The following is a 14478-nucleotide window of genomic DNA, read 5'->3' on the forward strand; positions in this document are numbered from 1 at the left end:
AGAAAAAAAAACGGGTTGGTTGGGGAGCTCGGAGACAGAAGAGAGGGGGAGTTTTTATGACTGACATCTTCAGCCTCTGTGGAAAAGCTAAGGACCAGAGGACTACTGCTATGTGATACTGGTGCAAGCAGGGAGGAGGCGGGGTTTGCACTGAGTACCTTGTGCCATGATGCCTGGAATTTGATAAGTGTTTAGAGAATGAATAATTGAACCAGCACTGGCCTTCAACCTGTTATCCAACTTCAGGGTTTCTGGAAGAGCCTTGCCCAGTCTCCCTCACCGAGGTGTCCAAGGAATCAAGAAAAGATGGATTCTAGAGTCCCTTTCAGCACTTATTTTCTCTGAGCAGGGTTATTATGTAATCTGACTGATACGTTAGTATGCAGGCTGGCCTGGAGGGTACAGAGACTAGAGGCAAGAAGATCAGTCAGGCGGCTGATACAATGCCCTCTTGAGATATAAGAGCTAACTCAAAAAAAAAGCTAAGTCAATGTGATAAGGAGTGAAAAGGAAAGCATAAAAACAAAACACAGAGTGATTTTCTTCAGAGAATCAGCCTTTGAAGTAGGATTACCAGATAATATACTAAAAAATTGTTTTTTATCTGAAATTCAAATTTACCTAGTGCCCCAGAGTTTTTTGTTTGCTCTGTTTTCTAAATCTGGCAACCCTACTTCAAACAGTTACCTGAAAGGGCTGTGGCCTAACTTGGGGGCTTCCTGTCTAGACACAGATCATAAACCTCTTTTCCAGCCAAGGCCAGCCCCTGTTCTCTGTCCCTGGCACAGGCCTCAAGGACTTGGCCCTTTTTCCTTTCCTCTTCAACATTCACACCGCTTTGTCCCGGGCTTCCTCTTCTGAAAGCCTGATTATGAAGCAGGCTGCCGTTGCCCTAGCTACCCCCCTTCCTTGCCACTTACTCCCCAAATAAGCCCCCAGCCTCTCCTGAAAGTTTTACCTCCAATCACTAGAGGGAAAGATAGAGGGAAACAAACACAGTAAACAACAAAAACTGTACAAGACTTTTAGGGTTTCCCTGGTGGCGCAGTGGTTGGGAGTCTGCCTGCCGGTGCAGGGACGTGGGTTCGTGCCCTGGTCCAGGAGGATCCCACATGCCGCGGAGCAGCTGGGCCCGTGAGCCACGGCCCCTGAGCCTGCGCGTCCGGAGCCTGTGCTCCGCAACGGGAGAGGCCACAGCAGTGAGAAGCCCGCGTACTGCAAAAAAAAAAAAAAAAAAAAAAAGTTGTCACAGTTGGGGTCTCAGGTTTGAAGCTGCTGACCACCACTCTCCCACAGTGATTTAAACACCTTTATTCCTGAGGACGAAACTGTCAATGAAAAAATTAATCAATAGTTAATCTAAGAAATGGAAATGGAAAAAGAAATAAAATGGAAAATTTTATTCAAACCAACCTGAGATATATATATATATATTTTTTAAACATTTATTTATTTATTTATTTGGCTGCACCGGGTCTTCACTGCAGCACACAAGCTCTTAGTTGCGGTATGTGGGATCTATTTCCCTGACCAGGGATTGAACCCAGGTCCCATGCATTGGGACCGTGGAGTCTTAACCACTGGACCACCAGGGAAGTCTCCAATCTGAGCATTATAAACTGGAGACAGTCTTTCAGAAACTCTGAGGATTGTTCCAAAGAGCTAAGGTGGGAGGCTAGGACTTAACATGATTTTGATGAAGGGGTATGTGCAATCAAGCTCACGTCTTGGTAGATGGTGACTGCTAATTCTCCAGAAATAGAGATCTTAGTTATTGGTTTAGTGCTTTTCTAAGAATGGGAAGATGCAAGAAACTGAGATCATAACATTTTCTCCTGAAAACACATAACTGAAGGCCAGTTCTGCCAGTTTTCCCAGAGCATGAAGTGCCTCATCCTGATTCTAAATTCCTTTCAGGGTGTACTTCAGGTCATTGACCGCAGTGGCTAATGACTTGATTCTTATAGAACTGGCTAGTGGGCAACATTCTTTATTTTACAATCCTCTACCTTTCAGTCTTTATTTCAACCAAGGTTTGGGAGGCATTTCATGGCCAGCTTGTTTCATGGTGCTAGGAATGCTCATTCCCATGTCAGGCAAGGATTTCATTGATAGGCCAATGTGCTATTACTGGACTAGGCCCTGTAAACAGTAACCAAAAGCCTCTGGACTGTCTGTCTTACTTGTCTGTTATGGTCTGGATAATGATTTGCTCTTGTTGTTTCTTCCTATATCTAGAGTTACACTATTACAATCATTGATCTTATAGAACTATATATTTGGTCAATTGTTTCAAGTTGCCTAGTCATCATTATTTTTATTGGAGGCTCAGTCACACATTTGGTAATGCAAGAAACAATCATCTTGTAAAATAGGCAGAATACAAGTAACATAGTTAGTAACATTAGTGAGGTAATAAGTAAACATTTAAGCTAAGAAATTCCATTAGGTATCGCCCCAGGTCATCTGACCTAGTCTGTTTTGCAAGCAATCTCTGTCATTAAGGGAAATGATATATTGGTATTGTACATAAAGTTTACCAAAGATATCTGCACGTACAAGGTGAGTGGTGGGTCATCCTGATGCCTTACAGGATTGAGAAAGGAATGTTATCTTCTAAGGAGTTACATGGTTGGCGTCAGAGGAAGAAAAATTTATCTTATGGTTGAGCTGGTATTTCTGACATTGGAGAGATCTGGTTAACGCATAATGCAGATGCACACTGCACACTAGAGGGAAGAAAAGAGGCCCAAACAGGGAGAACTTTTTTTTTTTTTTTTTTACTAGACCAGCAGGGAATTCCCAAGCAGAGAACATTTTCATGTTTAAATTTTTCTTGTTTGCCTCAAAATAGGAACTTTATTTCATCAAAGCTCAAGGCTGAACATTCTGGTGCCCATTTATTGTGAATCACTGGAACACATTAGGGCTTAAAGGACAGAGGGCTGTGCCTCTTGTTGAGAATTGAAGAAGAGATGTAAACTCTCTGGAAAGCCATGAAAAACAAAAGAAAAGTAGGGACACTTTTTTTTTTTTTTTTTTGTGGTACGCGGTCCTCTCACTGTTGTGGCCTCTCCCGTTGCGGAGCACAGGCTCCGGACGCGCAGGCTCAGCGGCCATGGCTCACCCGTGTCCCCTGCATCGGCAGGCGGACTCTCAACCACTGTGCCACCAGGGAAGCCCTAGGGAAACTTTTTGAGGGTAGATAAAATAAAAATATGGAAACATGCAGGTTAAAAACAATTTTTCTTACTGTGGCAAAATCTATATAACATATAATTTACCACTTTAACCATTTTTAAGTGTACGGTTCGGTGGCATTAAGTAAACTCACATTATGTAACTATCACCACTACTAGCCTCTAGAACTTTTAAATCATCCCATACTGAAACTCTGTATCCATTAAGCAACAAATCCCCATTCCCCCTTCCCCCCAGCCGCTGGCAACACTGTTCTTTTTTTTTTCTGGAAAAGTTTTATTGTGCACAGAGGGGAAGGGCTCAGTCCTTCTTGGCTGCCGCCTTCCTCATGGCGGCCAGGACATTGCTCAGCTCCTCTCTCTTCCTCTTGGCACGCATGTGTGTCCCCCACCCTTTTCTTGATGAACTTGAGGGCCCGCCTGTCCTTGGAGACCTTGAGCAGCTCCATGGCCCCCGCTCATAAGGGGCAAAGCCGCACACCTCCCGGATCATGTCCCGCACGAACTTGCTGTGCTTGGTGAGGCGCCCGCAGCGGCGGCTGTGCCTCAGCTTGCTCACGTTCTTGGTCACCTTGTGGCCCTTGTTGAGGCCCACGGCCATGGGGTAGCGCAGAGCCATGGCTGCCGTTCCTCAATGGCTGCCGCGGCGGAAGGGGCAACACTGTTCTGATCAGGAGATAGAACTACATTTTATCTCCATGAATTTGACTGCTCTACGCACCTCATACAAGCAGAATCATTAAATATTTGTCCTTCTGTGTCTGGCTTACTTCACTTAGCATAATGTCACGTTTAACGCATAGCATGTACCAGAATTTCATTCCTTCTTAAGGCTGAATAGTATTCAGATGCAGTTTTGCATATACTTTAGTGGCATTAAATATACACTTAAATTTAGAAACACACTATACTATGACTATCATCTGGCTTTCCCACAAAATTAACATGGGAAAGCTATGGACATAGCATTGGGACATAAGCATTTATTTTTCACCTTTGCAGAAAACAAAACGTACGCATCCCCAAAATGGTTCCTTCTAGCTCTTGAAGTCTAGAGACTTTCAAAACCCGCCACTTCATGGCCTACAAAGAACTACAACTCCCAGTAGCTCTAGGGCCCGGCCCTTCGCCCCGCCCTGCTGGCTCCAGAGACTGCGTTTCCCAGAAATCCCAGGCCGGGGTCGGAGCTGGCACTCCCCGGGCGCCCCCTGGCGGCGCACTTCGGCAGGGTTTCAGTTCCCGGCGGCCCTCGCGGCAGGTTCCGGCCGTAAGGGCAGTTCGTGATGTCGGGAGCTGGTTCCGCCGCTGTGTCCGGGGCAGGAACCCCCGTGGCGGGGCCCGCAGGCCGCGACCTCTTCGCCGAGGGGCTCCTCGAGTTCCTGCGACCGGCTGTGCAGCAGCTTGACTCTCACGTCCACGCCGTCAGGTGCCCTAGAGGGAAGGTTGGGGCGGGGCCTCTCCTCGATTTGGTTTTGTAGGGGCGGGGCCAAGAAAGGGCGGAGACAAGACGAGTTCGGCGTTTGGATGGGACTAAGAATTTGGGGAAACTGATTGGAGGCGGGGCAGACCGGCGGAGGGCCTGCAGGTGGGGGCAGAGGCTGGCTTTTCTGAGCACTTAGGAAACACATAGGGGAGTAGGTTTTTGAGTTCCATTAACTGTCTGACCGTGTAGGCCTTTTACCTCTTTGCAGAGAGAGCCAAGTAGAGCTCCGGGAACAAATTGACAACCTAGCTACCGGTGAGTAAGCATCCCTGTATACCCGGGATCCTACAACTCACCTCACTACAGGACCTTATGTTTTGCCAACCTCTGGGGCTGGGTTTATGTCACTTGCTTCCAGAGCTGCCGATGGACTCTTAAGTTTCTAGTGACTGTGCCCATGTGGCACAAGAGTGCTTTCCATAGCATTTACTAGCTTACTTGTTCCAAGAACGAGAAGGCCATTAGGTGTTTAGTTGCATCTTCCTTCCATTTCCCAGAACTGTGCCGTATCAATGAGGATCAGAAAGTGGCCCTGGATCTCGACCCCTATGTGAAGAAGCTCCTTAATGCCCGACGACGAGTCGTCTTGGTTAATAACATCCTACAGAATGCCCAGGTAAAGGAATTTCCTACCAACAGTAATTCTTTGTTCTTCTAAGTCCTTAAGGTATTCTCCAATTTTCAAGGGGTGTCATCAAGTCCCCAACACAACGAAAGTCACCATAATTTTTAGTCTTTTTGGGGAAAGGGAGTTGTCAACTAATGCCAGCCAGAATAGAACTTACTGTTCTTATTCATAACGCCCAGTTGCTCTCATTTATGTTCTTACATACCTTAGAAGACTTAACGTTGAGATGAAGCAAGCCTTAGATATTTTCCAGCCTAGTTGACAGCAAGCTCTAAATCCTTCCACAGGGCAGCTAATTTGATTCCAAATCTTGTTTTGTAGGAACGGCTGAGGCGGCTAAACCACAGTGTTGCCAAGGAAATAGCCCGAAGGAGGGCAATGCTGGATTCAGGAGTTTACCCCCCTGGTTCCCCAAGCAAGTAACAGGCCAGAATATGGGCCCATGGCCACAGAATAGCACAAATCCCGTTCCCCAGCTGCCTGTTTCCTCCAGGACTCCCTGTAGGTGTTGGGACATCAAAAGGGCAGCCCTGTGGTTTGAAGCACTTCAGTCTTACCCATTTATGTGGGGCCCAAAGAAACCTGTGTAGAGCAGGACTCAGGATCCCAAAGGATTTATTATGGCTCTTGCTTCCAAGAATGAGCTGAGGCCTCTTTTTTTTTTTTAAGCTCCATACTCAAGGCCCACCTCCTCTACCATCTCCGAGCCTCATTAACGAGGGGCTTCCTCTGTTATATGCGAGGTTGTTGGACCTGGGCAGAATGTCCTCTACCTGTGACTTCCAATATTCCTTTGTTTACACTAGAAAGGGCAGGCAAAGTCAAAGTGAATGACCACCTACCCTCTTTTGTTGACTGCACTGGCTTGACTACTGTAGCAGTGTTACTAAAACCATTTAATTCAATAAATGCTTAAATGGTATTCCAGTTTACTCTGGTATATGGAAAGGTTCCAGGAATCTTCTGCATTAATACAAATATAGATTCAAATTGAGATCTAGTGTTCACAATGAAAAGACTCAAGTATCATTTTCAATGAAGAGTACATAAAGCAAAAGGAAGCCAAACAGCTTGCCAGATACCAAGGAAAAACAAGACCAAGAGCCCTACTAGGAAGTACTTTAATCTTTTTTCTTAGTAAAAAAAAAAAAATTGCAAACTAACAAACAGTTCACAACATTTCAACAACAAAGTACTGGTTGAGAGAGGTTTCCAGGAGCTCGGGATTCTAGAGTATTAGGAATAAAAGTTGGTATCCTGCTTCACTATAGATGGATGGCACAGGCCATAAATGGGAGACTTCTGGCTACTAAGCCAGTTTCAGAATGCAGTGGAATGACAATTCCTTCTATAGTGTCTTCTTAATCTTCCTTCCTGTCTCCCCTATCCCTCAGAAATGCCACCACATAAAGCCCAGCAGCAGTTAGCTTAGGCTCCAGTCTTCTCCTTGGGTAAGAAAGGGGGTGAAGAGACAGGGAGGTCATTCCTGAGTCTCCATGCTTTCCTCTTCCTCTCCTTGAGGTGGCTCTTCTGTATTCTCCTCCTCTTCCTCTCCTTCCTTCTTCTCTGGTGGCTTCTCATAAGCCTTTTCTGAAGGTGTCACTATCACTCCATCCCAGGTAGATATTTCAGAAGCAAGATCTAGAAGAGAAAAAAGGTGACTTCAGACAAGTAGCCCAACATACAAGTCATGACCCACACAGTGGAAACAGTAAGACGTGAGTAGTGTAGTTTCTTTGTAGATCACACAGTACCGTAAAGAACCCCTGTCCCACAGTGGTCACTCACAGCTGGCATCACCCTCCTGGCCAAGGATCTTCCTAAAGCCACCATGTGAGAGGATTCGGACCAGAGTCTGAGCTGTGTAGCAGACCATATCCTGAGGGAGAGCAAAGTAAGGGTAAATGAGCAATGAAAATCAAAATACCTTATTTGACTAACATTCTCATGAAAAGTGAGATAAAAACAACTTTTAATTTCAAGACCAAAGTCTGTGAGAACCCCCAAATCCCTGACCACTAAAAACCACATTCCCTTTGCCTTCTGACCAGATATTCAAGAGTGGGGCACAGGGGCCTCCCTGGTGGCGCAAGTGGTTGAGAGTCCGCCTGCCGATGCAGGGGATACGGGTTCGTGCCCCGGTCTGGGAGGATCCCATATGCCGCGGAGCGGCTGGGCCCGTGAGCCATGGCCGCTGAGCCTGTGCGTCCGGAGCCTGTGCGTCCGGAGCCTGTGCTCCGCAACGGGGGAGGCCACAACAGTGAGAGGCCCGCATACCGCAAAAAAAAAAAAAAAAAAAAAAAAAAAAAAAAGAGTGGGGCACAACAGACCATTTCAGAGCTGTCCCAATACCTGCTGTTCCAGAGTCATGACTGTGTGTACTCTGAAGTTGCCACTCTCACAGGGGTCAGTGATACCCACCGACCCTGGCAGGAAGAGTCCTGCAGCTAGAATCTGCAAGCATCGTCTGAAACATGGAGAGGTATTAGAAGAACACACAAGACAGCTTACACCCCGCCCCAAACCCAAAGCAGCATGCTATACCTGTATGCCACATTTAGGGCCAAAGGCTGTCTGGTGGGGTTGTTCATCACAGCATAGTGCCCCTAGAAGAAAGTGAATCTGGTAGGTGTGCCATAAAGTGGCAATTCTATCTTCAATGTCTAGCTAAAATTTTAACGTTGAGAAGCAGTTCTGAAATGACTGCTCATTCAGTAATTTCTCTCCATTACCACATTAATGAAATGACAGCAGTAATGAGAAAAACAAAGGTGCAGTAATAACTACTCATTTAACTGAATACTCCAAAAGCCCAAAGAAATAATAAACATTGAATCTTTATTGGATTACTTGTCCACTAATGAGATTTCTTTCTTTTCCTTTCCCTTCTCCACCCCTCCCCCCCACTTCTTTTTAATCTGTACCAAATTTCATATTCTGGTAGGTTTCAGAGTAACTACTGTAACATAGGGAGGATCAAGAATTCCAATTGCCCTTCATTACTTACAAGTAGGTCAAGTATCCAGGGAGTGAGGGGTTCAAAGCCAGGAAAACGAATCCTCAGGTCCTTCAGCAGTCTGATGAGAACTTTAACTCTGAAGGTAAGAGGGACCAAGGATTCAAAGTAGTAACAGATCGTGAAACAAACTAGTGAATGTAACAAAAAGGAGAAACAGACTCACAGATATAGAGAACAAACTAGTGGTTACCAGTGGGGAGAGGGAAGGCAGGAGGGGCAAAATAGGAATAGGGGATTAAGAGGTACAAATTATTATGTATAAAATAAGCTACAAGGATATACTGTACAACGTGGGGGATACAGCCAATATTTTATAATAACTATAGATGGAGTATAGCCTTTAAAAATTGTGAATTACTATGTAGTATACCTGTAACATAATACTGTACAACTATAGCTAAAAAAAAAGATAAAGTACTAAGATTATTTACTACCACACCTAAGGTACAGAGATAAAGCTATTTCCAGAACTATACATTCCCTTCTTTCCCTCAACCTAAGTTTGCTTACTTAAGGTAAAAATTAAAATCCAGACAGAAAATCACAGCCAAAAATGTTCTGTGAGAGGAAGTATTGGAGGGGGTGGGTATCCTGCTGTTCAATGTAGTTAGAGGGATTAGGATATATCTTCACTCAAACAGGAAGGGACTCACGTGGACTGAGAAGCATTTTCCTCAAACCAGCGGGCATGTCGGATGGCTGCTAAGGCACTCTGCAACACCTTGATGTCCACTAGAAGACAAGCATGACATCCACCAAGATGAAACATTCCCATTATTGAGCAAGCAATTCAATCCCACTGCCGTAGTCCAAGAACACGGAAGGAGGACAGGATAACATAGTAATTCCTTAAACCACCCCCGTCTTCCCCAGATCAGCAAGTCACCTGTCCAAAAATCACGATTCCTCCCCCAAACCAAACCTGGAAGCATGCAAGAGCCCCAATTTTCTCCGAAAGCCTACCCCCCTCCATAAACATTTCCTGTCCTTTTTCTTAAATCCTCAAACTGCTTTCTTGGCCATGCTGGCTTTGACAATTTCACTAGCAAGCTGGTAAAACTGTTTCCAAATTACAGAGGAAGACAGCAAAGTTTGGGTGTAAACTTAGTTTGTTGCTATTCTGCACGTGACCTTTTGGGACCTAAGTAAACTCAACAGCACTCTATACCATGTTTTGAATTTCCCCAAATTTAACAGCAACAAAATAAAAGGACTAACAGTGGAGTTCTGGGTCCAGTTTTCGGAGATTGGGTGGCACTGTTGTAATGAGAATCTTCACTGTAGCATCAGAAGAACTGATTTCAAAGCCAGTTTCATTGGTCAGCATAGTCAAAACTGCAAAAAGAAAAATCAAAAGCTGTAACTCATATTTCCATTAGATGACCAAAGGTAAATCCAGGATGAGGGTGGGGGAACAGAAAGGGTTTTTTAAATTTATTTACTTATTTATCTTTTTGGCCACACCGTGCGGCATGTGGGATCTTAGTTCCCTGACCAAGGATGGAACCCATGCCCCCTGCATAGGGAGCTGGGTGTCTTAACCACTAGACCACCAGGGAAGTCCCCTAGATCGATTTTTTAAAAACAGCAACAGTCCAGAATCAGAACTGAGAATACAGAGTTTAAAAGTAACGGACATCAACTGGATTTTGAACGCTGGCGAACTCTGCCCAAAACTTCCCCAATGTAAAACTCTGCATTTGCTCTTCCTTTTAGCCTGACCTGACTTTGTTAAAATGAAATTATAATCATAGAACTGGCTCCTGTGACCACTAAATTACATGTTCAGCAACAAACTCAAACCTTCAGAAGGATCCTGTGCCCTTAGGCTCTCCACGACCTTGTTCCCTAGTGCAGCCACGGCTTCCACTAGATTGAGACAACAGGAGATAAGATTACAATTATTTATGTAGATTTTTCTATACATCTCTGCACTCTGATTTCTGCTGGAGCAAGGACAAGCACTTGAATGAACACTTTTACAAGGGGAAGCTAACACACCTGGACAGAGAAATTGGAAGGCTCAGGGAACAGGACACCTCCTCCTGAATACACACACCTTTTCCCACAGCAGGGTTTCTTGTCAGTGGGATTAATGCCATACTGGCCTGGATAATTCTTTGTTTGGGGTTGGGAGGTAGGGTCTATCTGTGTACTGTAGAATGCTTAGCAGCAACCCTGGCCTCTACTCAAAAACATTAGCCCCAAAACATCTCCAGACACTGCCAAATAACCCCTGGGGAGCAAAATCACCCCCAGTTGAGAAACACTGCCCTATAGTAACTGGCGATATTCTTTCAGATACAACACACATTAAAAAACTAAATTTCCCATTTGTCTTCCAAACAGCCTTTCTCACAAGAAATTTAGGCTTTAAAGATCCCTATGCCTCAAATCCAACTGCTATGTTCTGCTCCTAAGGCCAGAGAGAGGCACACTCACATGTTGGCAAAATCTTTAGGATCACCACCAGGTCAGCCACATTGTGTCCTGTAGTCATCGTTCCCTTTTTATACGATCCGACTTGTCGGACTTCTTCAATTTGCTATTGGAAAAGGGATTTCAAAAAGAAAACTCAGAAGTGAGAAGACTGCCTAGTTCCCCTCAGAACTCAGTTACAACACAGCTCTTTACCCGGATTTGGAAGTAGCAGAGTTCAAATCATATCCCCAAATAAGCACATGAAAAGCCTGGTTCATCATGGTTAGCTGGCAGTAACTATATAAGTCTGGTCCCCAAGATCAGCACTACAAAGGAATTCCACTGTACTTTCCTATTTTAAGAGTGGCTTTGAATAGGCATCTGAAGAATTAAGAGACAGGAGCCATGGAAACTTCCACAAGGCTCCCCTTTCCTAGGACTAAATCATCAAAAACTCACCACTTCAAATGTCCCTGGAGCCACAATCAAATTGTCAATCACATTGTTAATTTTTGTCACCAGAGAAAGGATAGAGGCCTGAAAGACAGCAGGAAACAAAAATACCCTCAGGTGAAACACTGTAAGCAACTTCTCATCAAGCTTGAATATTTTCCCCTAATCCCTTCAACAGGAGATGAAGCAATACCTGCACGGGCTCTGAGTACATCCTGACCCTTCCAGCCTTGAATACTTTTTGATCCCAAAGATAGATTCCCCAGTAAAAATATGAATGCACATGTAATTTGTTTATATAGTCACCTGGTGCTCTCCCTCTACCCGCAAAGAGAAATAAGGAGAACGATTAAACTTTCTGTGGAGTTTAGGCTCTGATAACAGTAACCTCACCAGTAGTTATTTACTTCTTTAGCTTTCTTTGAGGAATCTCAGGAAGGAAGCCAAAATATACCTGTTCAGCAGAGTTAGGAGCAAGGTCCTGATTCCTCTTCAGCAAGGCCTCACTGAAGGAAGTTTCATCAGGCGCTGGCTTGACCCGGGGAAAGGCCATTTCACACTAAACCGGAAATAAACAACTACATACTACTTACCAAAAATAATACACAATAGAGATTTTCTTTCTGTTGCCACAACACAAAAAAATTGAAAACAGAAAATTCTACAACACTTATTTTTACTCCTTAAGATGTTCAAACAAGGATAGAAGCTGGAGGGAATATCCATAATTTAAGCTCTTACTACTGTTAAACTAACAGGTAAGCCAGAGATACCATTAACTGTTCAGAACAAAGATTATAACCATGTTACTGCCCACTGTGGCCGAGGAACTGTCTTCCCCTTCCAGCTTACACTGTTTATGTATGTAAAGCAACACACGGCTGCCTCAAACCCACCCCCAACTCCACTCACTAATCCCTTTCTCTGCTCCAACTACCACCTGACTTCATTAATAGGGAGACTCTGGGCTCAACTACAATTGAGCAGTGGCCAAGGTACTCACCAAATAGAAGTCAAACGGGATATGTGGCACAAAGGGCCTGAACCTAAAATACGAAAAACAATCCAAATTACTCACCACAGAAATCAAACTGATCTCGCATAATGGGGCCAAACTCATTTACCAGGAGAGCATGCAAAGAATGCTTCTAACCCACAGCTGGATCTCACAAAGGCAGGTAAGATGAGTCCACTCCAAACTCCTATTTAGATGACTGAAATGGAAACTAACGGCTGCAGAGATGCTAAAAACTGGCACTCACCCTCCTCCTGGGCCTCCTCTGGAACCAAAGCGCCCGCCGCGACCGCGGCCTCTGTCACCCCTAGAAATGCATGAATAGATTTTAACTTTGTTTTGACCTCGTTGAAGCAATCTCCACCATACCGGCCACATGATGTCGAGTTAGCCTACCTCCATCGCTCTGCACTTCCCTTTGGAAGCCAAGCGATCCCATTCCCACTTACACTTCTCTCCCCCCCCCCCAATTCCAAGTGCCCAGCCTCATCCCCCATGACCTCCGCCTTCTGGATAAATTAATCACATCAAAACTCACATTGAATACTGACGGGGCTCAGTGAGCCCTACAAGAAATGCCCCATAATTGCTGGGTCACTCCAACCCTAAGACTTCAGAGACTAACGTGACTGCTCATTTATTCGTTCACGTGGTAAAAGCATCAGGCATATCCTATATGTCAAGCACTTGGCACTGAGGATGCATGAGGCACGTTCCAGCCTTCTCAGTCTAGATGGGTGGGGGGGGAGTGCTCCTCCTGGGACCTGAGGACACCCCCTCATCTGAACACCCCAGAGACCGAAGTGTCGAACCTGCCTACACACTCCTGGGCCCCACCCCCATCCCCGACCCGAGTTTCCCCGCCTCCTCGGCCCCCGACCTCCCCCACTCTCCCAGCCCAGGAGCTCTCAGGTTTCCGTGCAGCCCCTAGATACACGGCCCTTTCAAGTCCTCCGACTCCTTTCAGCCCAACTTCCCACAGTTTTCGGTCGAATAACCGAAACCTCTCTAGAGCACCCCACAGCCCTTACCTCATGGCGTCCTAGAGCCCGAACAATGGAGGCCACACCAACCACCCTTTTCCTCCGAGGGGCAGACAACTGGAGAGGCGGCCTGCCGGCGTGTCTCAATAAACTCCGGCGCGATTGGCTCCCGCCGTACTCCGCCGCTTGTGCCTATTGGTTTACTTTGGAAAACCGGTTTATGAACCAATGAAAAGCGCCTACTGTGTCAGGAACTAGCCAATAAGAACGGACTTGACAGTAACGACTTTTGCAGGCACTAGGGGGAGCTGTGTAAATAAATCAGGATGGGTAGCAGTCAGAGAACTGTCTGTACACTTCGTGGAAAACTCTTTTATGAAGCAGCAGAGTGGCGCAGCGGAAGCGTGCTGGGCCCATAACCCAGAGGTCGATGGATCGAAACCATCCTCTGCTATCAGTGTGCTTCTTCCGTTTTTCCTCCCTAGGAGTCTTAATTTTAAATTTCTTCAATAAATGTAACCGCCATGCTCCTACTTTTTCCTCTCTCAAAAATGCAGGCTTTAGAAGCTGTTTTTGCCATTAGCAAGCGAAATGGAACAGGAAGGGGCTTTAGGTGACTGTAAACACCACACGTCTGGATGTGGTTCACAGAGGCTAGAAACTTGAGGCAGGAGAAGCGGATTTGAGTATGTATATTGATTGAATCAGAGGGGAAAAATACTGATGGTGAGGGACTAGCAGGGAAACTGAGACAGCCTTTGCAAAGAGAACTCAGAAAAAGAGCGCAAGGGAAGTGACAGGAGAGGACCAGACCCCCTGCCATTTGCCCAGTTTCCCTTCATTTCTATTTTCCTCACTTTACAACCTCTCTGGCGGATTTCACCCTTATACGAAGTTTCACAGCCACAGATATGGATATACTATGGTTGCATTTACATCAAGCATATTACTATGTGCTTTTTGTCCTTCTATAATCCTGTTTCTCCCCCTTCTTGCCTTGTTTCGCATTGATTACTATTTACTATTCCTTCCCTGCCTCTGTCAATTGGAAGTTACACACTCTTTTTCTACTCTTTTAGTGGTTACCCTAAAAATTACGACGTGCCTCCTTGAACTGGCAAGGTCTAATTTTATGTAATACTTTTACCCTCCTCGTGAAAAATGAAAGAATAATTTAATTCCATTTACCACCGTCACTCCCTCCAGAACTATATATATTGTTGTGTAACTTTTTAAAGTACTATATTGATACTGATATACTAATTGTAGTATTATT

The 14478-nt window shown here is 45.1% G+C and overlaps 2 protein-coding genes, 1 non-coding gene and 1 pseudogene across 3 annotated transcripts; 2 read left to right on the forward strand and 2 right to left on the reverse strand.

Moving 5' to 3' along the window:
* Positions 1–3462: 3462 nt before the first annotated feature.
* On the reverse strand, positions 3463–3875 carry LOC132482650 (large ribosomal subunit protein eL36-like; annotated as a pseudogene).
* A 551-nt stretch (positions 3876–4426) lies between these two features.
* On the forward strand, positions 4427–6233 carry SNAPIN (SNAP associated protein). The gene is made up of 4 exons (XM_060087974.1): positions 4427–4626; positions 4892–4938; positions 5181–5299; positions 5633–6233. The coding sequence occupies exons 1-4, from the start codon at positions 4484–4486 to the stop codon at positions 5732–5734; spliced, it is 411 nt and encodes a 136-aa protein (XP_059943957.1). The 5' UTR covers positions 4427–4483; the 3' UTR covers positions 5735–6233.
* A 205-nt stretch (positions 6234–6438) lies between these two features.
* ILF2 (interleukin enhancer binding factor 2) lies at positions 6439–13350 on the reverse strand. The gene is made up of 14 exons (XM_060090564.1): positions 13251–13350; positions 12467–12526; positions 12208–12250; positions 11659–11763; positions 11211–11288; positions 10773–10875; positions 10134–10199; positions 9549–9665; positions 8984–9062; positions 8319–8406; positions 7856–7917; positions 7664–7778; positions 7100–7190; positions 6439–6952 (listed from the first exon to the last, which is right to left on the reverse strand). Exons 1-14 carry the CDS (start codon positions 13253–13255, stop codon positions 6792–6794), a joined length of 1173 nt encoding a protein of 390 aa, XP_059946547.1. The 5' UTR covers positions 13256–13350; the 3' UTR covers positions 6439–6791.
* A 234-nt stretch (positions 13351–13584) lies between these two features.
* TRNAM-CAU (transfer RNA methionine (anticodon CAU)) lies at positions 13585–13656 on the forward strand. Its single transcript has one exon. It is a non-coding gene; the product is annotated as a tRNA-Met (tRNA).
* Positions 13657–14478: the final 822 nt, after the last annotated feature.

This window comes from Mesoplodon densirostris, chromosome 2, assembly GCF_025265405.1.
Source record: "Mesoplodon densirostris isolate mMesDen1 chromosome 2, mMesDen1 primary haplotype, whole genome shotgun sequence".
Lineage (NCBI taxonomy): Eukaryota > Metazoa > Chordata > Mammalia > Artiodactyla > Ziphiidae > Mesoplodon > Mesoplodon densirostris.